The sequence below is a fragment of the Clinocottus analis genome, unplaced genomic scaffold, assembly GCF_023055335.1.
Source record: "Clinocottus analis isolate CAN_PGR_092001 unplaced genomic scaffold, fCliAna1.0.p SCAF_4, whole genome shotgun sequence".
Taxonomy (NCBI): Eukaryota; Metazoa; Chordata; class Actinopteri; order Perciformes; family Cottidae; genus Clinocottus; species Clinocottus analis.
Window position 1 is genome coordinate 8,548,806 of NW_027176153.1, and position 21,154 is coordinate 8,569,959.

General features: G+C 45.5%; 1 protein-coding gene across 3 annotated transcripts in view; it reads right to left on the reverse strand.

Annotated features, from left to right (window-relative positions):
* Window positions 1-21,154, reverse strand: part of prex1 (phosphatidylinositol-3,4,5-trisphosphate-dependent Rac exchange factor 1) — a 70,453-nt gene that overhangs the window by 40,830 nt on the left and 8,469 nt on the right. For all 3 annotated transcript variants that reach the window (XM_068597252.1, XM_068597251.1, XM_068597253.1), the window contains exons 2-8: window positions 13,094-13,159; window positions 12,734-12,856; window positions 8,290-8,394; window positions 5,257-5,358; window positions 4,687-4,848; window positions 1,156-1,289; window positions 732-847 (exon numbers count right to left, since the gene is read on the reverse strand). In XM_068597252.1, coding sequence (XP_068453353.1) covers window positions 732-847; window positions 1,156-1,289; window positions 4,687-4,848; window positions 5,257-5,358; window positions 8,290-8,394; window positions 12,734-12,856; window positions 13,094-13,159 — 808 coding nt within the window. The remainder of the gene's footprint in view (window positions 1-731; window positions 848-1,155; window positions 1,290-4,686; window positions 4,849-5,256; window positions 5,359-8,289; window positions 8,395-12,733; window positions 12,857-13,093; window positions 13,160-21,154) is intronic.

Here is a 21,154-nt window from a genome sequence, read left to right on the forward strand (position 1 = left end):
GGTTATCTTTTAATATCATTTCAAATAGAAACTGGATGGTTCCATTCATGCTTTCAGCCGATAAACCAGGACAATACCACGTTTCATATCTTACACCCTTAGTAATCAGACGATCTGCTTTGTGGGAGTTGACGTGTATGCATGGCTCGATGCGAGACCCCTATGTTCTGAGAACACGGCGAGTTGTTCTTTGTGGTTTCCCCTTTAAAAGCCTAAATGTGACAGGCAACGTGCAGAAGAAAAAGTCATGTGATGTTAAAAAAAAACATTCTGCAAGAACAAAAGAGAGATAAAAAGAGGAAACATGTGAGAGAGAGATAGAGAAGAAGAAAAAAAGGAGAAGGAGAAAATCGCAGAGGAGTCGTTTATCTTTGGCACAACATCTCAAACCCGTTGCGAGAGCGCGGCGTGTTTATTATCCGGCTCTGGTACTTTAGATTTGTATCCACGCCCCAACACATAATTGAACAGCCGACATCAAAAGGTGGTGCATGAGGTTGCGAGCTGCATCCTGTATGAAACTAGGTGCAAGTGCGACACTCCACCCAAACTGTCAACAAGTTACTGATTCCTATCCAACCCACAGTTTCTAAATGGCAACGTTTTTTGAAACTTACAGAGCCCTGGAGGCAAACGCACTAGGTTACTTTCCTTATATTACCTGGGATGTCATAGAAAAAAAATCAAAAAGAGCTCAGACTGCATAAAAAAGCCACAGGGCAAACACAAACCTGTTCCATCCTCCACATTTTCCACCTCCATCACCTCCGTGTTGATTCGGCCTCGGAACACATAGAGGGGCCCGTTGATGGACTTGGTCCTCTTGGTGGACTTCTTTCCAGAAACCCTGCACGGTGAGACAACACTGAGGTTACACTCGGCGAGGGAAAACATCCGTTGACAGAAGAAACACCGTGCACGGCCGACACAGCTCCGGTAGCAGGAGGCACGTGGCGTTGTTTTTGCCTGCGCACTAAAAAACCTGTCTAGACAAACAGGAATGTGCACATTCGCTCCGGTTTCCCGCACCTGACATGTTACCGGTAGTCTGCCGATTTAAATATTTTTTGTAATGCTTTCTTGTTCCTCCCTTCCTTTGACACGCTGTTGTGGAAGCAGCCGTGTATAGTTGGAGGGAAGTCTGCCCCTTCTCACCTGGACTTCCTCTTACAGTAAACCAAAAGGTTGTCAAACAGAAAGAAGACGCGCTCCTGGATATTGCCCGCAGAAATTTTCAGGAGATTTCCGTGAAGCAGCAACTCCGTGCAGATATCTGTCAGGTTGGTTCCCTGACAAAGAAGAAAGAAGATTGAAAAGGAGATTAGCTTCGGGCATTGTTATCGTAACGAAAGTGACACAACTCAAGGTTCCTCCATCATGGCTGCGTGCTCAAGTCTGTTCTATTTGAGCAGAGCATGGAGACTCCGATAGCACTTTTAGTCTAAATAGGAGAGCTGCAAGGAAAACAACAAAGAGTTCACAGCCTCGGCGAAACAATACAAATTTGAACTTTGCCATTGAGGACAATCTGTTTTCATTCCATCTTCACTGATAAGAAAGAGTAAACACACCGTTCACTGCCAGAACACTTAGCTTCTCGCTAGTCCTAACGCCAGAGCTCTGATTCCTTGCACTGATTGTTGCTGAGATGCAAGGAGTTGCAGGGCTGTCTCAAACTGGATCTTTTTTATTTTTTGGAGGGGGCCAGGGGGGGGAGGCAAATTCATTATGTGTACTTTTGATAGAAGCATTACTGGCAGCCCTCGTCAAGACCGTCACCTTGGCCTACATAGAGTTTCCTGTGGGGCTCTGAAACAAACGAGGCCTTTTTATTCTCTTCTCAGGATGTAAAGGTGTGTATGTTCATGCTCCGGATACACGCCCGCACCCGTGTGCATAAAATAATACAGCTGTGTAGGCATAGAAGAAAGAAATACATGATTCATGATATGGTTGAAGTGCTTATGTATTATCCTGATCCCTGCGGTGACACCGGATGAAATGCTTTGTACCTCTGTCGGGGAAAAGTGATGTAAAGGCCTCGTCAACTCCCCTGCACTTACTCAGATGCATTATGTGAATCTGCATCCCGCCACCCTGTGTTTAGGATGTGATCAAGTGTTTCTTAAAAGGCGCTTCTCGTTGGCTATCAAACACGCCCCAACTTGAAGACCGAAATAAGCGTCTTGAAGCAGCGGGACGCAGCCTAGTCAACACGTGACGTCTCATTTTCTGGATTGAAATGTGTGAGCTGTATCGGGGAAAATATATATGCCAGGGTAACTGTTAGGATAAATGCAAAACGTAAATTGACCGCAGCATGTGGTCTAATTAACCTTCTCACAAAGTGGCTGAACTTCTGAACCAATTACGTCTGAGTCATTAGTTTTAGAAAATCATTTTTTTACGTTTCAAATCAAACAGAAACCGCTTTCGCAGACGCACACGTGCAATTCTTTCCCGTTTTGTAAATGACAGACAACACGGCTTCCTACTATCAAACAGGCGAGGGTATATTTAAGAACTGGATTCGGATCACTTCCCCGGGAGCCTGCCAGCACATAAAATGAGACGACAGACAACAAAGATGTCTCATTGCTCATTGTTAAACGGATCATTCCCCCCCAAATCACCTGGAACTAAATACACCCATGTGCCGACTTCGGACAACCTCCCCTCGTTTTTTGGCCCGCAGAGCACCCCCCCCCCCCCCCCCCCGCCCTCACCGCTCGCCCACGCGTATACATCAGACTTGGACTTCGATGTCGTCTTTGATGTTTCAGACAGGGGTCCACCGGAGACCTATGGAAACCCTCCCCGCCGGCCACGCCCGCAAATCCACCGGCCATAATTGATTCCCACGAGTATGTATTTATGATGGATGTTCGCCGCTGCAGAGCCCGTGAGAAAGAGGGAGAAAATGATTGTCGGAGCGTTTTCTTAAAAAAGGAGCACACCGACAGGGTCTTGGGGAGGGGATCGGATTTCAGACCATCGATTCAACCTTGTTTTAACTGCGCTGATCTGGGAGGGGGGGTTGGCCTGACCGCGTGTATGAAAATTCAGACGGCGACCTCGATGCATGCGTGTGTCTTCTTTGAGCTCTTGTAATGTGCGTTTGCAGGCGCACCAACGTTTTCATGCATCCATAATGTATATGAAAGCATGCAAATATGCATCAGTGGCAGGGAGTGTGTATGTGTGTGTACGCAAAGTGTATCTGAGCAGCGGTAATGGGTCGGGGCCTGATTTGGCATTACTAGCGGCCCCTGCCATTAGAGCTGGAGGTGATTAGCCTGAAAGGAGTGGCTGGGGAGGGGGAAGGAAGAGCGAGACTAATGCTGTAAGGCTGGTGGCTCTGTGGGGTGAAGGGTGAAGCCGAGTTGTTCAGAGTGAGAGCACGGAGAAATTGCCTGTCTTGCACTGAATGGGTGCATCCATTTTCAGAGGTAACAGCTGGATTTTGGCTGTTACCGACTGAAAGTAATCCGTTCAATGATCATTCGTGTTTATGTTTTGAGTTAAATCTCCAGTAAAGTAACTCTATCATCGATCTCAAAGTGAATTGCAGCAATGCTACTTTCAGTTAGGATTGTATCTAACGATAATTTTCATCGATCCATTATTTTGTGTATGAAATGGCATCACATTTGAGAACAATGACAATCCGTCCAAAGCTCAAACATTTTTAAAATTGTGCAAAGCTAAAAAAAACAACAACAAAAAACAGAATCTTTGAATCTTAAAAAAAGAAAATACCAATCTTTTTTAAATTAAAGAACTGATAGTACATAGTAACACTTGAGTAACAGAGGATATGTGAAGTTAAATACAAAAAAGTATAATCAAAGAAACAGGAGTGGAGAAAGTGCAATTCTAATCTATCAAAGCCATTGAATAGCTTCTTCAGCCCATCTCTCTGTGGTCTTGGGTCATGCATTTAGCGCAGAAAGCAAAACATATTTTCCTGTTTATATACCAAGGCTTAATAACCACTCATCAGGGTCAAATTTTGACATTTCTCTGAGGCAAAGACAGGAGAGTAGTCTGTTTTGGCAAGCTTAGTGCGATGTCCTAGTGGGGCCCACTCCCCAGTTGCATGCTTCAATTTTCTGCCCCCCTTTCAAAAAGTCCCCTCATATAACCCTCCCAGTTTATGTGAGACTTGAATCCTGCTTCCTTGGTCTCCTCTGATTGGGCAGTGTGCCTGCTGGCATCCCCCTTGGCACCCTGTGTGGGTGGATTGTCCCTTTGGTGCCTGCTAAGACAAGGCCTCTGTTGTGGTGGGTGAGGGAGGCGTGAAAAATGCACTGGACCCTTTGCTCGGCTCCCAAGCCCCGTCCCCTGTGCTCAGAGCGGCGATTTTGGCTGCAGCAGCTTAACTCTTAAGGTAGATGCCGACCGTGGGCCGCTGAGGTCTCTCTCAAATGATCTCAGCCGTGGTTACATTACAGGACTTTCCCCGCTGTTTTATTGAATCATAATTGGGTTGCTCTAAGAAAATTATGTCTTTCTTTCCTTCAATTTTTACCCTTCAAATGTCACCGCTCTACCGCAATTCTGCAACCATCTTTCAGCTCTCAAGGTCCCCTCCCCCCTCACTTTAAGGAAGCAACAGCGATTTTCCTACTCGTCAAGGCTACTGTCTGAGGCTTTTCTCGTTCGGCCCGCCCGTCTCGCTCTCACCTCCCAGCCCTCGATGTGCGACTGCAGCTGCTCGAGAGCCTCCAGTTTCTCCATCTGCCTCTTGGTCTCGTTGATGTTGGAGCAGACGGCCTTCATGGCCTGCAGAGCCTCTTCCACTGCCGGGTAGTCGGCATGCTTCTTCGGGGTCCGCTTCAGCAGCTCCTGGATTGGGGGAAAGGGGAGTTTTCAAGAAAAACACGGTAGACTTTCGAGAAGTGGGCACATAAATAGAAGCACTTAAGTCTTGGAACAGAAAGCATTGACCTTTAGTAAAAAATACATCTTCAACGCATATCCTGCCACCAGCGAGCAGTAGGAAAAGTGTGTGGGGAGGTTTGGTTTCCTTGAAATAACAGCAGGTATAAAGTTCTTGCTTACAACATAAAACCAGTTGCTGGTATGGATCAACACAGCAGCACTGGGTCCATGTAATAAGGTTTCTAATGTTAGCTAGCACGTTAGCTTAGTTTTGTCTCTTTAGATTGTCTAAGCAGGCTGTGATGTGTAAAAGAAGATGTTGCGATCATTTGATGACAGCGTTGTGACATCAGTGCAGGAGTTGTTCAGTACCTTCAGCAGGAGAGGGTACTTGCAAATCCTCTGAATGGGGCTGAGAAGGTAGCCCTCCAGGGGAACATCTGTGCTTTTCTTCCCTCCGAGTAGCATGCAGTGCTGGAGAAGAGACGCAAATAACCAACGTTACACGCCAGAGTTCACACTTCTATTTATTTACCACACAGAGAGAGTTAAAAATGCTTGTGACGGAAAAGTTAGAGAAGAAAATAGTGAGTTTCCCCAAATTACCAGTGCAATGAATGATCGCTTAAATCTGGACCGAAGCATCCGATATTGTTCGCTCAAAGTGCATCGTGGTGTAGTTACAGAGAAAATACTTTTCTTTTAAATGTTTATACACAGCACTTGTCTATTTTTGTGCATTTGCAGCTGTTTGCGTCGCTGTCTCATTCTTTCAGCAATAAACAGACTCTAATTGACCATTGTTGTCATTTCCATTCAGTCTCAGCCTGTTGCACCGGCAGCACATCTAATACAACAGGTCCAGGTGCAGAATAGAATAATCTGTCTCTGTTTGTTTGGGAGCAAAGCCTTAGGTGTGGTTTTTATTCCCACATTTACAACAGGTTATTTGCCTTGTATATAGACTGAGCAATGCGCTTCATACCAAAAAAAAACCCCCTGAATATGGAGCCGATGCCTTGCCGCCACTAAAAGGGCATTTCTCGATGTTGTCTCCAGAAAAAGTATACATATGGCGACAATAATTGTCATGTGGGCCTTTGTCTTTTGTTTAAAAAAAAACGCATGATTATTTATTTCTTAGTCCATTTATACTTTTGACAATTTTGGCTTCATATTGCAGTATCGAGATTCATTTATTTATTCGCTTAATTACAGTGGTACTTGACTTCTGTGACCGCTCAGCGCAACCTATATTTCGGTATGTCCAAACCACGATAGCTGTTTTTGCTGGCAAAGCTTTACTGCCGAGGACCACATCCTGTCACCAAAGCTTTATTTCGGCAAGTCTATAGGGGTGAATTATTACCAATAGCACCACATGGTCGGTTTCAAACACATTTTGTTGCATGTTGGGAGCACTTATGTTACTCTCAGTTCCTTCTCTTGTAGGAAAAAGGGTGGAAAAAAACAACAACAACAACAACAAAAAGACTTCAGTGCCATTTTTAGGATGGCGTATTTATACACGCGACTCTATAACTTCACTACATTCCTTCTGCTGCGCCGCTGGAAAAGCCTCCAAAGCCTCCAAAGCCAACGAAAGGATCCCGGAGAAACCTCTAAAATGTGCTCTCATTCGCTAGAGATTTATACTTTTAGAGACAGTTACAGTCATGGTTTGCTGTCTTGTGTTTTGTAGGAACGCAGCCTGTCAGCATGCTATGAGCTCATGGGATGGGATGAAAGATCAAAAGCAGCCACGCAGATGAACCACTTGAGTGTTCTCCGGTGGGAAACAGAGACAGCGGCAGATCAGTTTAGAGCATTATCATCATACTGCATCGCTCTCACAGAGGAGGAAAGGATGGTGGTGTAAGGGAGGGGGGGGCGGTAGGCTTGATGGGAAAACGAGCAGGGAAAACAGCAACAACTCATTGCGACTGTGAAACTTTGGGATTCACACTGATTCCTAATGTGCAAGTGCGTTTTTCTCTCAGACAAAACCAAAATTTCAGTCCAAAATCTTTCCCGACTTCCTTTTTCCCCTCTCCTCCTCTCATCTTCTGCTTACTTGTAATCTGCGAGCCTCGAGCCAGAATTCCCTCCGCGCTTCACTCTGACCTCATTTTGCTCTTGCTTCACTTCCCTCCTCTCTTCCAATGCAATTAGCGCTTCATTTCTACACACAAATTCGGAAGCTCCCGCTGTCGTGTGATTTAATTAGCATAAAAATATTTTAATCCAGAAGAGGAAAAAAAAAAGAAGTTGGAAAGACGCCGGTGGCAAAGCGTGTTACACTGTCATTAATTGCTATGACAGCGATTTGTGGTGGTCACCGCTTTAAGAATTTAGAAACATTCGTTCTGTATCCACTAATGTTGTACAGAAGAATCGCACATTTTCTCTGTCGACGTCTTCGAAAGAGTTTTCTTTTTTTTCCTCAACGGCCGTGAATTAATCTTATTTTTTGTTTTGCTCGCGGGTTGCTAGCCAAAGCACAAGAGCGAGTCCAACACGTGAGCTTACACTGAGCAGGCCACACAACTGTTTTTCGTGCATACCCAGATGTTTGTGCAGTGATTTGATTTTTGGAGGCGTCAATGTCGCTCAGTACCGAACCAATTAACCACCGCATGACCGGCCCGGGAGGAGCGGAAAAGCCAAGGCACACGGCACACACTCTGATCCGCCCGCGTCCAGTCCTGTGGGTCAGAATAATGCCGTGGAAGCGAACCATCAGGCAGCGACATGCGCGCAGCTTTAGATCTCCCGGCCAATCCCAAACAGGCTGCCAACGCTCCACAGCTGGCTGGCCTGGAATGTGCAGATGATTTCATCGGCTCGGCCCCGAACTCAAAAGGCCCCCGTCGGCATTTTAGGTTCATTGTCTCAGGGCCCGAGCGTTTGGGTGTCAAAACACAGAGAACAGCTGGCAGCGGAAACACTACAAGAGCGACACAAAGGTGACCTTGGTGAGCGGTTGCATCCTGTCCACGCAGGAAGAACCCTCTGGCCTTGCTGGGGGGGGTTTCCCCTTTATTCAAACGTTAACATGGAAAAGGTGGCGATATGATGGAAGGGGGAAAAAAGAGAGGAGAGGACAGATTAAGAGGAGACTCACAGGATGGGAGACATATGGGGCAAAGGTAGACAGGAGTGTGAGGCACCAGAAAATAAGATACGGTGTTAAATGGACCGCCACTAGAGGAAAGGATATATGAGACTCCTGTGAAATGAAATAACAACAACCATGATTTCTTCTTCTCTTTTTTTGTCACACACAGAATCAAGAGGAGAAAAGTCAGAGTCATGATGCAGAAGAGGAAGGAAGACCAACATAAAGAAGAAGAGACAAGCTGCGAAGAAATGGGGCGCGAGGAGAGGAGAGCTGTGGCGACTTACCAGCAGGAAGGTCCTGATGTTGGGGATTTTGTTGAGCTCCATGAGAAGTCGCAGAGCCTTCTCGTGGTTACTGCAGTACTCGCCGTACACTGAGAAACTCTCCCTCTGCAAAAACAGGAGAAAGAAAGAAGAAGAAAAAAACACTTGAGGACTGCTGATATACAGTATATACCATATATGCCATATTGATATATACCATATTGTATACTGGCTAGTTGCAGGGGGGAAGCAGGAAGTGGGGGAGAAAGCTCCTGTCGCTCAAGTCGAGTAAGATTGTCTTTTATTTATGCATGGAATGACTTCCTGATCATTATTAGCAACAGCAGCGCTAGCATTTGCGATTTTGGGCTGTGAAGTGCAACAACGTTTGGAACAAAACCACTAAAAGAAGCTCCAGACCCTCACAAAGCTTTTCAGATTGCCGTATACCGACCGCAGTCTTCCTTCATATCATCCGTCACACTTCTCTTTTTCAAAGTCAGTGTGTGTGGGGCGGGGGAGAGCATGGCAACACACTACACTGCCTTGTTTTCTTGTAGGTGACAGTCACGCAGTGCAACAACCCCGGCGCTGGTCCAGAGCGCTTTCGTCGAGCTGTTGTTTACTTTTGTGTAGACGCAACGTGACACCCGGGCGAGTGAGCGCACCGTAGCTTTGCATGCGTCACTCGTGCAGCATGCGACACCAGTGTGTACACCTGAAGCTCGTCGAGGCCCATTGTGTATTCTTAACTGCGCTAGAGCAATTGGGATGTGAAACCATGAGCATGGTGGGGCCTCAGCTTCGGGTCTAGAAACTGAAACTGTCACCTGAAGCCGCTTCGTAAGTGAAATACAAAACTGCAGGTGCTCGGGCGTCGCTTTCAACCTTAACTGCCACCGGCCAGAGGCGCTGCTTTTAAAAAGCTGGCGTGGCCATAATGACCACAAAGGAATAATCGATATTTGGTCATTGAAACCCGTCAACCTGAAAAGTTTGAAAGCATATTTGAATATGTTCCTTACAATGCCTTTAAAAAAAAATGGAGATGGAGAAGACAGCCTCCTATAACACACACACACACACACACACACACACACACACACACACAGTCTGTTTTTAACATGTCGACCCGGTAGTGGTGACCGAAGCAGCCAAACAAAGCTAACAGCTCTTTATATAAAACCAGAAGGAGCCGAGATGTGTGGATGTGTAAAACACGAGCGAACAGCAGCACAATATAAACAGTTTTTTTTTGTTTTTTTTTACTACAGAGGCGGGCAGGAACCCAAACACACCCGAAGCCATTTGGCAAGGGATTACAGTCCAAAGCACCACTGGGAGCAACAGCTGGGCCCGGCATATGGTGTGGAAACCCAGATACTGAGTTAATAGGCAGCTAGAGGAAGAGAGCATGGGGGGGCAAGACTTGTACATGTGTAAAATGTGTAGTTATAATAGTCTAATTATGATTAAATGATAATAATGAAAAGATATCATATATTTAATATATATTTCATCTCAGTTTTCCTGTTTTACAGGTGATTGGTTTCCCGTTCTTAGCACGTTTGTCAAGAATCATCATTTATTATTTATTTATTTATCTTATCAAGCATGTTTTTATATGGCACCAAATAGGAATGGGTTATTTTGTAGCTTCTCGCGATGCTGTTTTGTGGTAAAATGAATCTTATAAGGAAATGGTATGCGTTGTAAAGCGGTTGATGTCAATGTAAATGGGATTACTTTTTAAATAGCAACCAAGCACCTTAAAAAAAAAAGAACTCTTGAGATTGATCTTGATATTTGGGAAACCAGGAAACAGGATATGCTGTCTGCTCTACCCAACTGGTAAACCATGAGGGGCAAGAAACGACCACGCTGAACATGCCCAGGCTGTGAAATCCAGCAGCGCAGGATGGGTCAGCATCTGCCAAAGAAACTTGTTGGGGTTTCTCGTACCTGAATTAAGCTGAATAAAACAACATTTAAAAAATAAAAACACAAAACTTTAGCAGGCTGACTATTTAGGGACATGTAAATGTAGCCACCGTACATCAGTTCCACCGACGTGCTCCTGGATATGGCGGCACCTCAGTAGCTCAACCTGAAATAACCATTTAACGCTCTCAGTCACCTATGTTTACAACCAAAGCCCTCTCCAAGGTATTTCCTTTTCTCCGGTGACAACAGCTACATAGTCAATTCAGGCACAGCTAAACGTCTTACCGGGGCCCAAAACGTGAACCGCAGAGTCCATTTTAAGCATCGAGACGTCTCTGAAAGACATCAGTTGTATCCAGAATAGCTCAAAGACGTGGGTTGTCCCTTTGATAAACGTGCGTCTTTAGTTCAATCCCCCGTCATAGGAATGTTATTCCGGAGGCTAGATGAGAGGGGTAGCATCACGCATCACACACACACACACACACACACACACACACACACACACACACACACACACACACACACACACACACACACACACACACACACACACAGAGAGGAATCGCATAGAGTCGACGCATAATGGTCGTAGTTCAGAAAGTGCATAATAACGTGACTGTTGCCTCTTGCACAGCGCTCATGTATACACTCTCAGAAATAGAGCAAATATTGATGTCTCTGATTTCTCCTCGAGCGCAAGTCACTTTTTTTTACCTTTTGCAGGGTTTGAATAATCTCATGCAGGCCATGAAGCGAGGGCTAAGAATCTATCTGTGTGTGTGTGTGTGTGTGTGTGTGTGTGTGGTCAATGGAAACAGACCCGTTCCAATTTCTTCTTTTTTTCTTTAAATGTCCTCTATTTATTAACAGTGACAAAGAAGCGTCTGTATATGGCTTTAATACATTTGATCAGATATGTATGGCACTCTGAATGGCCTTGTTACTGAAATGTGCTATATAAATAAACTGTCAAAATAAAAAAGACTGGTGCACTGTTCTTTTTTTAACATCTGCAGCCTCCCGAGCTATCTCGGCAACATCTGACTTTGAATAGCAATGAATCTTCCCATTTTTCTTCCCGAACTGTGAGTGGCAGACAGTCTCGCGGAACAATGCGGGAGGTTAATCAAATCCCGGTCATGGTGTTGACCTCTGGTCGAGGTCAAGGGCTACGGCTGGAGGGCGCCAGACGGGGCCAGCCGATTGGCTGAGCTGCGTTGGTGTCGGAGGAGACAAAGGTCACGGGTTGGAGAGGGGAGTGTAATGGATATATGCAGGGTAACACATCCCCCCCTCCCCTATTTATAAGCAGCGCGTACACATTTAACAAACACACCAGTTGTAAAGCAAACATGCGGACATGTTGAAGTTTTCGTTACAGCGTATTTGTCAATAATTATAACTTCTATAATCATTACGGCTGTGTTTTATTGTCGTTTATTACAGGAGGAGTCGGTAATGAATTTACTATTCAATTTCTTACATGTTTATGTCCTGATTCTAAATTATAAACCATGTATACTTTATTTTCGCTCATGTAAACAGATAAGTGAGGAATTCGTTTGAAGATTATTGGCAAACAATTGTGATTTAAATGAATTATTACACACCCAGTCGGACCTCTGGGCGAAGAGACTGGGCTCCTTTAATCAAGTCAGTCACCATAACACCTCGCACGTGTGTGAAGGTACATTTTGATGAGCCGATGAAACAGCCATCCACAGATGTGAATAAATGGCAGGTAGTGGATGGAGTATTATTGATGGTGGTGTGGCTCATCAAATGGCGTGCAGGTTGGACTTTTGTCCTACATGGACATTTCTCAAAGGCAAACATACTAAAGTGTGTGCTTCAACACTGACCAATAGGCTGATGGAGCGGACCGTGTTTCTCTGCCTCAGTGAAAGTGAATTGAAGATGGTTTGTCAGAGAGAGCAAGAGAAGAGCTCGCGATTGAGTGCAACCAGCAGAAGCATTGTCCCTCCCTCGCCGAGTGACACTCCATCTCTCCCACCGACGGACACAGACCCTTCTTTGTTTGTTCCCTGGGGCCAAACGAGTTCAAACAGAGGAGAGCGAGAGAGGAGGAGGAGGGGAGTGGGGGGGTTGCAGAGCGGAGAGGAATCTTTGGAAGGAAGGATGGTGGGGCAAGTGAAGGAGATGGCAGGACACACAGACTGATGAAGAGAGACTCTTTTTGGCTGACAGGATGCAGCCTGTTTGGAAAGGGAGGAAAGGCAAAGGGAGGTTTGTGTGTGTGTGTGTGTGTGTGTGTGTGTGTGTGTGTGTGTGTGTGTGTGTGTGTGTGTGTGTGTGTGTGTGTGTGTGTGAGAAAAGAGAGAATTAAGGGGCATTTTCACAGCAGGCTTTGCACGCTTTTCCCTGCATCTGTGGTTACGCGTAGCCCATAAACAGATTTTTTTTTTTTTTTTTTTTGCGAGGAGGAAGGATTGCATGTGCTTCGTGTGACCGTCGGCTGTCTTTTGCTCGTCTTTTGTGTGCGTCATGTGCTACTTACAAACTGCAGGAATACGTGTCCCAGTGCATGCTGGGGATGGGGATCCGGCTGCAGACTGGCCTCCACTGCAGACAGCACCTCTTTGTGCAACTCCAGGATGTCCTCAATATTTGAAAACAGAATCTAAAAACAAGGAGGGGTGGGGGCGATGTAAGAGGAGGGGATGCAGAGGAAGGAAGAGATAAAGAGGCAGGGTGGAAGGAAGGGGAAAGGGCAAGGAAGTGACCAACAGATGGACGGAGACGTGCGGGAAAGAAGGCAAACACCATATCTGAGATTCATAATATATATGCATTTTTGAATACATTTCAGAAAGAAACTTTTGGATCTTTTTTTGTCGAATTTAAAAGGCGGCCATACCTTGACATGTTCGGGTGAGAGGCACTGTTGGTCATCTGCAGTTTGTCGGATTCTGTGCAAAAAAGCCTGAAGGGGAGACAAAAACAGAGCAGGTGTAAGAATAAGCGCCGTCATTCATTATTGATGAGCAGCTGCGTCTCCAAAAACATAAGCAAGGTGAGTTTTGATTTGCTATTACCAACAAGAGAACAAGAGGAGTTTTTTTGTTTCAACCTGAACAGATTAGCTTCCCTCTGCTGAAGTAGATGTACACAAAAATAATCAGATATATAGACACAACACATGTTCCAGATCCTGTCGCTACAAATGAGCACAAAACACACAAACGTTCCACTACATGACTACAGGACGTGTTTGGGTTTTTTGACCCCCGCGCCCCGCTCCCACCGCCCTGTCTTGTAACACTTAAAGCTCACTGTACGGATCCACCGCAGAGGAAGCGAATGCATCAGAGTATCCAGCTGGAAGAAAGCGGAAAAGAAATAACTGCTTCGTTGTTGCAGCGTCTGCACACACCGCTTCACCGAAGACGACTGTAATAGGCTCACGTCAAGTTGGGTTTTTGCTTGTGTGTGCGCGTTTTTTTGTTTGTCTCTGTGTGTGTGTGTGTGTGTGTGTGTGTGTGTGTGTGTGTGTGTGTCCGCCTGCCATTCCTGACTTTGAAAGAATGGTGCAGAGAAGGGGGGGAAGTAAATGTGCGAACAGTTTCTTTTATTCTCTCTTCCCCAATTCTCCGTCTGTCAGACACAACCTGGACTCCTCGTATCCAGACGCAGATACTGTCCAGAAAATAAAAAGGCGTCCAAGAGATATGAATCCCCAAACCCCAATAAAAAAACCCAACCTCTGTCATCCCCTTTGCCGGGAAGGCTCCTGCTGTTGCATCGGTCTGCCAGAATGAAAAGGGATAGCGGAGGTGTTGCAAATAGGGGTCAAATATGAATGTACTCTGAAAATTAAGTGTCACTGGAGAATACTGGGGTTGCTGGTTCACACCTGTCACTTTCCAATGGCCGATCTCTACTGCCATGTCAAAAAAGGTCATTTTTCTCGTGTCTTTTTATCAGGTTTTGATCATCTTCATCGTTGATTTTCTGCCTCACAACAATGAAAACAATGGACGCTGTACGAAAAATCGACGTGTTTTAACCTCTTTTCACTGCTCAGTGCATCAGCGATTAATACACAATGAACAGATTAAAGATGGAACATTTCGCCAAATGAGATCAGGCAATATCTGATCAACGAATTCCTGGGGATTTCAGTCAACGCTGCGTTTTAAGTGGGTACCGGTACTTTTAAAAAAAAGCATTGAGAGTCTTTATCCAGGCTAAATATGCTTAATTGGAAAATAAATAGTCCAGAGAAAAGCGGTTGGCTCTGCGTTCTGTGGATGATCAGGAGAACATTTTGATTAAATGCGAGGAAGGAAAGCTGTGTGTTTTTTTGTCATTTGGTTAAATCGACAATATATATATATATATATATATATATATATATATATATATATATATATATATATATATATATATATAAACATATAAACATATATATATATATATATATATATATATATATATATATATATATATATATATATATATAAACATTTGCAGGCTCCACAGTCACAAAAAACATCAGCCAATTACATATATTACTTACAGTAAGTCACTTGCCTCTAATGAAAGACTGACACTTGTAATCACACATTTGCTCTCAGGATAGAACGCAGCCAACCGAGCCGCGGGCAGCAATCATATCGTTTCCTTAGAGACCGAACACTTTGGGAGGATTGTCTCCAGTGCTTTTTGTTTTACTGGCTTTTGCGTCGGTTGCACCAAAATAGAAAGCAAAAGGTCCTCAGCAGCGAGCTGCGCCCTCGCTAATTAAGACCAGTATTAAAAAAGGGAAGCATCAGTTGTCGTGTTCTTGACCGGTTTTGGGGTTGGGGGGAGTGGGGGGACTGATGTGCTCGAAGGCGTGCACTAATTAAATCTCCCATATGGCAACTTGTACCATGTCCACACTGGAGGAGTCACTCGTTTGAGAGATTGCTCACTGGCAGAGAGGACGAGGAGAGGAAGGAAACACGGCTTTTCCTCAGTCGAGGGCAAAGAGTGAAAAACAAATTTAAAAAAGCCAAGGAGGGGACCGTGTTAAGGCAGAAAAACTAAAGTACCCGGACTTCGAGTCATTCTCTGTCGACACCTACCATGCAGGACGGGATTCGCCCTCCTAAACAAAATGTGCCGCGCAGATGTGGCGATCGGCAGGACGGAGGGAAGGAGCAACAAAGGGATCCTTTCAGCCCAGGTCTCGCCCCGCGATACGGCCGTTCTCACCCAGGGGTTGTGTTGGCTGTCGTCATTGTTCCGTCACAAAGCACACAGGTTTATTTGAGTGCACCAGTATGACTGAGACACACCGGCTTCAGGAGAGCCGCAGTCGATGCACAAAGTCTTTTTCCAATCCGCGCTGTAATATTTGGTGAGCGTGATCAGAATCGACAATGGGGACGCAGGGTGTTGCGGGGATATTTGGAAGGATGTTGACGCCTGACGGACGGCAGTCGGTCGCACGTTTAAAGCCAGGCATCATAATTGGGCAATCTGCAGTCTGGGCTTCGTCTAACTCCCGAGTCCTGAACAGTAATGACCACCACCAGAGAACAGGCAAGTCAGTCATACGTGGCAGGGGCCTTGACTTCTTCCCCGGCCTAAATCAGTAGCTCAGTTCAAAATGACGGGTTACCGATACTCACGGACGAGCAACGCACTTTCCACATGATTCCAGATTTCCAGATCGACTTGACAATTTGATGCGGGGGAGGAAACGCGAAAACGAAGCAGAGTCGATGTTTCCGACTCGCCCGGAAAGAAGCAGATGTGAGCGAGCCCTCAGATAACCTCCATTTGCATGAAGAGGACAATACCTCGGAGCATTGCTCTCTCTCACACACACACACACACACACACACACACACACACACACACACTGACATTTCGATATGGGATGAATATTGAAAAGGGAGCCATCCTTTTCCACAGAACACAGCTAAGCCAGTTGTTATTGGAAAAGACACCAAAAAAAAATCAATCAATCATGAAAAACAAACAGTCGTCATGACAAACACTGTAATACGCTCCCCACTGGACTCGCTCCTTAGGCTCATTACTTCTTAATGAACAAGCTGAGAGGCAGCAGGGTGCGGCCTTGTTTGCCTTCTAATCTCCCGTCTTAGGTAACCGGTCGGCCTCTTTTCCCGACATAGGCGTGCGATCGCGTTGATTGGAAGATCAGACTTTTGGCAAAAGAATATGTGCGCATGAATGACGGTCGACAATAACAACCAACTGTCTTTGTTACCGTCACTGAGATCTGACCGAGCCACAGGTCATCTCCCACATGACCCCCACTTGGCTTGTTTCATAGTGTGCATGAGATGCCCCGTCGCCACTCCAATTCCTAAAAATAGCGATGGCATCAATCAATGTGTTAATAATAGTCGGTCAGATGGGACACCAAATTTGTTTGTTTTTTTATACCCCCATGCTCGTCATAATGAGTCAGAGTGGCGGCGCAGAGGGGGCTCAGCTGCTGCGCGTTGTGGTCTCCTGCCACAGAGGTGATGGGCTGTGAAAGGGGGGGTGAGGGGGGGGACTGCTCGTTGATGCAATCCCACAGGAGGCCAGCAACGCAACCGTGATGGAGCTTCTTCAGAGACCACAAAGTGGCTGCCAAGCACAACACCAATGCAGAATTACACCACTCACATTTCAGAGAGGGAAAGAAGCCAGTATGGTCCAGCAAAATGAAGCATAAATAAATAAAAACATCACGTTTACGTGTTCCAGGTGGCAAAACGTAACTAAATGCTAAAAAAACTACTTTTTTTTCGGCATAGATGGCTTATTCAAGTGGTTGCTTTTTTTATTTAAAAAAAAAAAACTTAAGTTACATCATTGTCATTTCGAACATTTTGCAAAATATTTCCCTTAATCGTAATAATTTTCGCAGTTTTCAGATTTCAGTTGTTTATGGAAACAATGCACAGATTAAGTCTTACTCAAGTTGTTGGAGAGGAAACGATTAAATGTTTCATATTCGGACCTGCATATTTTCCTCCTCCTTCTTCCTAGTCATGCCTTTAATATTCCTCGCTGCAGTTGTGCAAGCATTGCAGCACTGGCTACATTGCCAGGACTGTCCTCAAGCTCTCTATATTGTCCAATAATTGTTTGAGATATTTTCCTCCTCAATAGCCCTCCAACCTTTCTGATCCATTCGCAATAGAAGTACCGGCAGCGTCACACTTTCACATCCTCACACCCAAAACGTGTTGGCTTGGTCCCGGCTGGTGAAGTGGTGCGTTTCTGTAAAAGGCCCAGAAGCCTGTCCTTAGGTATGCGGTTGGACATATTTATCCCAGGGAAGAAAAAAAAAAAAGAAAGATGAGACATTCAAAAGGCTGTTTGATCTAATTTAAACAGCAAAGTGCAATCCTACACGACCCCTCGTTCCGAGAAACAACTTTGTGTGCTTTGAGTAGCATATTAGCTTCTTGTTAGCCCATGCCCTCATTTACAGACAGCTGCACTTTCTGGACTTGACGGCGTTTGAAACTTGTTCGGAAAAGCCATCTCGCGACGGGTCCACAACAAAGTGTGAGCGAATGGCACCTGGTCTGGTAAAAGTCTGCGCCGCACTGTAAATAAGCATGCATTTTCGTGCGGCCTATTCTCGTCTTCCGACTCCACGAAAGGAGAAGCCGGGAATTGAACTGCGACCCTTGTCACACGCGAGGATCCTGTCTTCGTTTTGAAGACGCTGCCCGGTGCACATGCTGCTCCGCGAAAGGACGTGACTGATATGCAAAAGCGAGCGCGATGCTCAATCGGGCCGAGTGTGAAGCACTGGCGACACTTCGGTGTCCCTTTCATCAGTTCGCATGAAAGCTGTCAAACGTGCCACTTGCTGAATGGCCACGTAAGCCGGTTGAAGGGAGGTTTGGGGAGTAAGAGGATGCCGCCGAGCTGAGTCACTGTTCATTTTATTGCAGCAACTTGTGCACGAGAAAAAGTTTTTAAAAAAAACTAAACTGCAACAGAAGTGTCCATGCACGCCTCGGTGAGTGTGGCAAACGAACAGGAAGTGAAAACATATCAATCGCACTGAACAAAAGCCGGCACTTTTTTTCAGACAACCAAATAATTGACAAGTTTGTTTTTCCTTTTCCAGCAGATAGACGGCGATTCAACCCAGCGGGGAGGGAAAATAAACAGCGTGCAGAAGGAAGCGGTGCCTCTCGACACAAAAGCGACAGATGTCGCCTCGGAGAAAAAAAAAAGGAAGTGTGGCTTTTGTGTGAAGGAAGTATGTGACATGTTTGACTGGCCTCTAACGCAACTGTGTTTTTCTAATCTCTCGCAACCCAACTTCAACAAAGAAATAAATCACATTATGCCCCATGCACTTGAAAAAAGGGAATTAAATGATTCACCCTGAACTTTGTGGCGCGACGGCCGCACTGTAATGAGAATGCTGTCGAGGTTTTTTAAGGCACCGACGAAGACTAAATGATTAGAGGGAGATACGGAAACGCAAAACCGCTGTTTGCATTATTTACACATGATGTCGGAGCCGCCCACTGAAGAAGAAAAGAAAAAAAACATGTCAACATCCAGCTTCACCCGCCGGCCCGGCAGACGGTGGGATCACTGTTTAGCACGAATAACTGGTTTTGTGTCATCTGAGCAACTGTCAAAGGGTCAGATTTATGTTGAGAGGAGGAGGGGGACCAAGAGGGGCCAGACAGTAAGGTGTGAGGATACAGATGGACCATATGCTGCTGCGGGTTCAGCGCTCGCTCCACTGGACAGTGAGCAGGAGGCCTGCTGCCTTCGCGTCTGCCTCGTCTGCCTCCGAGCAGCGTGTTCTACCTGCACCCGAGCCAACTCCGTAACACGCTTCACATCTTTGAGTCAGGGCCCTCTTTGTGATTTTAATTTCATCGAGCTGGCTCACAGAAATACACACCACGGAAGCTACGCTTGCTTCATAACAAGTGTCAGATCTAATCAAAAATGATTTCGTAATGCGAGAGACTTTACGCGGTCATGAAAGCAGTATGGAAAAAACCAGAGAGAAGTCATTGTCAAACTCGTTCCGACAGGGGAGTAAGTCGGACGGACGGTCAGGAGCGAAGGGTTTAAGGGTTAACTTTGCTGCTGGAAAGGGGACGAGTGGCCTCAAGGGACCCTTTTATTGGGATGTTTAATATTCAGCAACGGTCACCCACGTGACATTATGGGGATTCACAGGAAGACGAATGCTGGCGAAAACGCGGCCGCATGGACGTCTTGGAAACCGTGCTGGCGTCGCGCCGGATTTCACATTACACCGAGAGGGGTTTGGAATATTTTGGACAGAAAAAACGGGGAGGGACATCTCAAAATACACATCTGTTGTTGTACTTCGCACTTACGGTCGAATGCACTTATTGTTAGTCGCTTTGGATAAAAGCGTCAGCGAAATGACATGTAATGTAATGTAGTAGTAGTAGTAGTAGTAGTAGTAGTAGTAGTAGTAGTAGTATCACTAGAGAAACTTAAGAGAGAAAAAGTAAACTCACATAACAGTAAAAACATGAAGTGTATAAAGTAACACTTACACTAGTGTCTAGTAGAAAGTAAAATAGAAAGGTTATAATGCACATGAATAAATAACGAGGGTTCAGTAAAAGAAAAGTATGTGAACACACACTCATTGACTCATTGACCAACTAGGCAACGAGGGATTTACACTCAGATGAAACATTGATATGTCAATATGCCATGAATCAGCTTTTCTTACTGTACATTTTACAAAAACAAATGACTTTGTCATGCATGTCAATTATTTCTGTGACCATTTATATGACAAAGTCATCTCATAGAGTGGCTATAACCGAATCCATCCGTAAACGAGTGGGCCAATCGTACAGCTCGTCATTGCTCTCAGTTTTCTTCTTCGGTAGGAGACTTCTCTTCATAATGGGGCTGGAGATGGCGTCAAAAGGGATGGAAGTGGGACCTTATCCGATCGCCCATGGCTACATCGGCATTCAGCAACAATGTTGGGCCATCTCACTCAATTCAGATATCTCACAAGAGACCCCCGTATATCAAGCACAAGCTCCAACTCTTGTCGGGTTTTTTTGTTTTTTGTTTCCTGCTGAAGACCCTGAGAGCTCCTTTCAAAGCTCTGCAGTTCCCACACCTACTGAAACCACCCTGAAACACAATCCCAGATCCACAGATTCAGGACTTTTCTTCTATGCAAGTCCTTAGGTCACTAGGCCCCAAACAGCTCTCTACCCCGCCATATCCGAGAGAAAAGAACAACAAGCGAACAAACAATGCGTCCATTAAGGGGCTCTCCTTTTTGGTCAAGGGGGGTTGGAGAGAATTGGACTGGCCGGCCACAAAAGGGGACAGGGCAGTTTTGGAGAGGGGACGGGGGCCGTTTCAGGGTCGACGTGGCATGAAATTGAATAAATAAATAAAGAAATCCCCTCTTTGTGGCCTGCACGCTGCCACAATGAGGGGACCCGGCAAACCTGAACACACCACTTTCTCCCCGAAGCCGTAATTCACATCTCTCCCCAACCATCCAAAAAAAAAAAAAAATCTCCCCTGCTCCCCTTCACCCGCCCAACCGGTCCCCTTGCTGTCTTCCAAGAGAAACCCTTTCTGGCAAAGCCAATCACCAAAACACAAAGTCTTCTTTGAGTCTCGTCCAGTTTAAGGGTTTTTCTTTTTCTCCCACTCTCACTCACTTTGAAGGACTTTAAACTTCAAGGCTCTTTGAGTCGCTCACATGGGCGGAAACCAAACACTACAGGAGGATGAGACAGTGTCTCCACCACAGCGCCGGACCAGGGACTTCCTGTTTGAAGACTGCCTTCTCATCGAGCCCCTGGTACGCCCTGTTGCATTAATGGATGTGTGATCTACATGATGAATGTGCAAAATCCAGACTTTCAAAAACAATAAAAGAAAACAAAAAGCACTCAACCTGGAT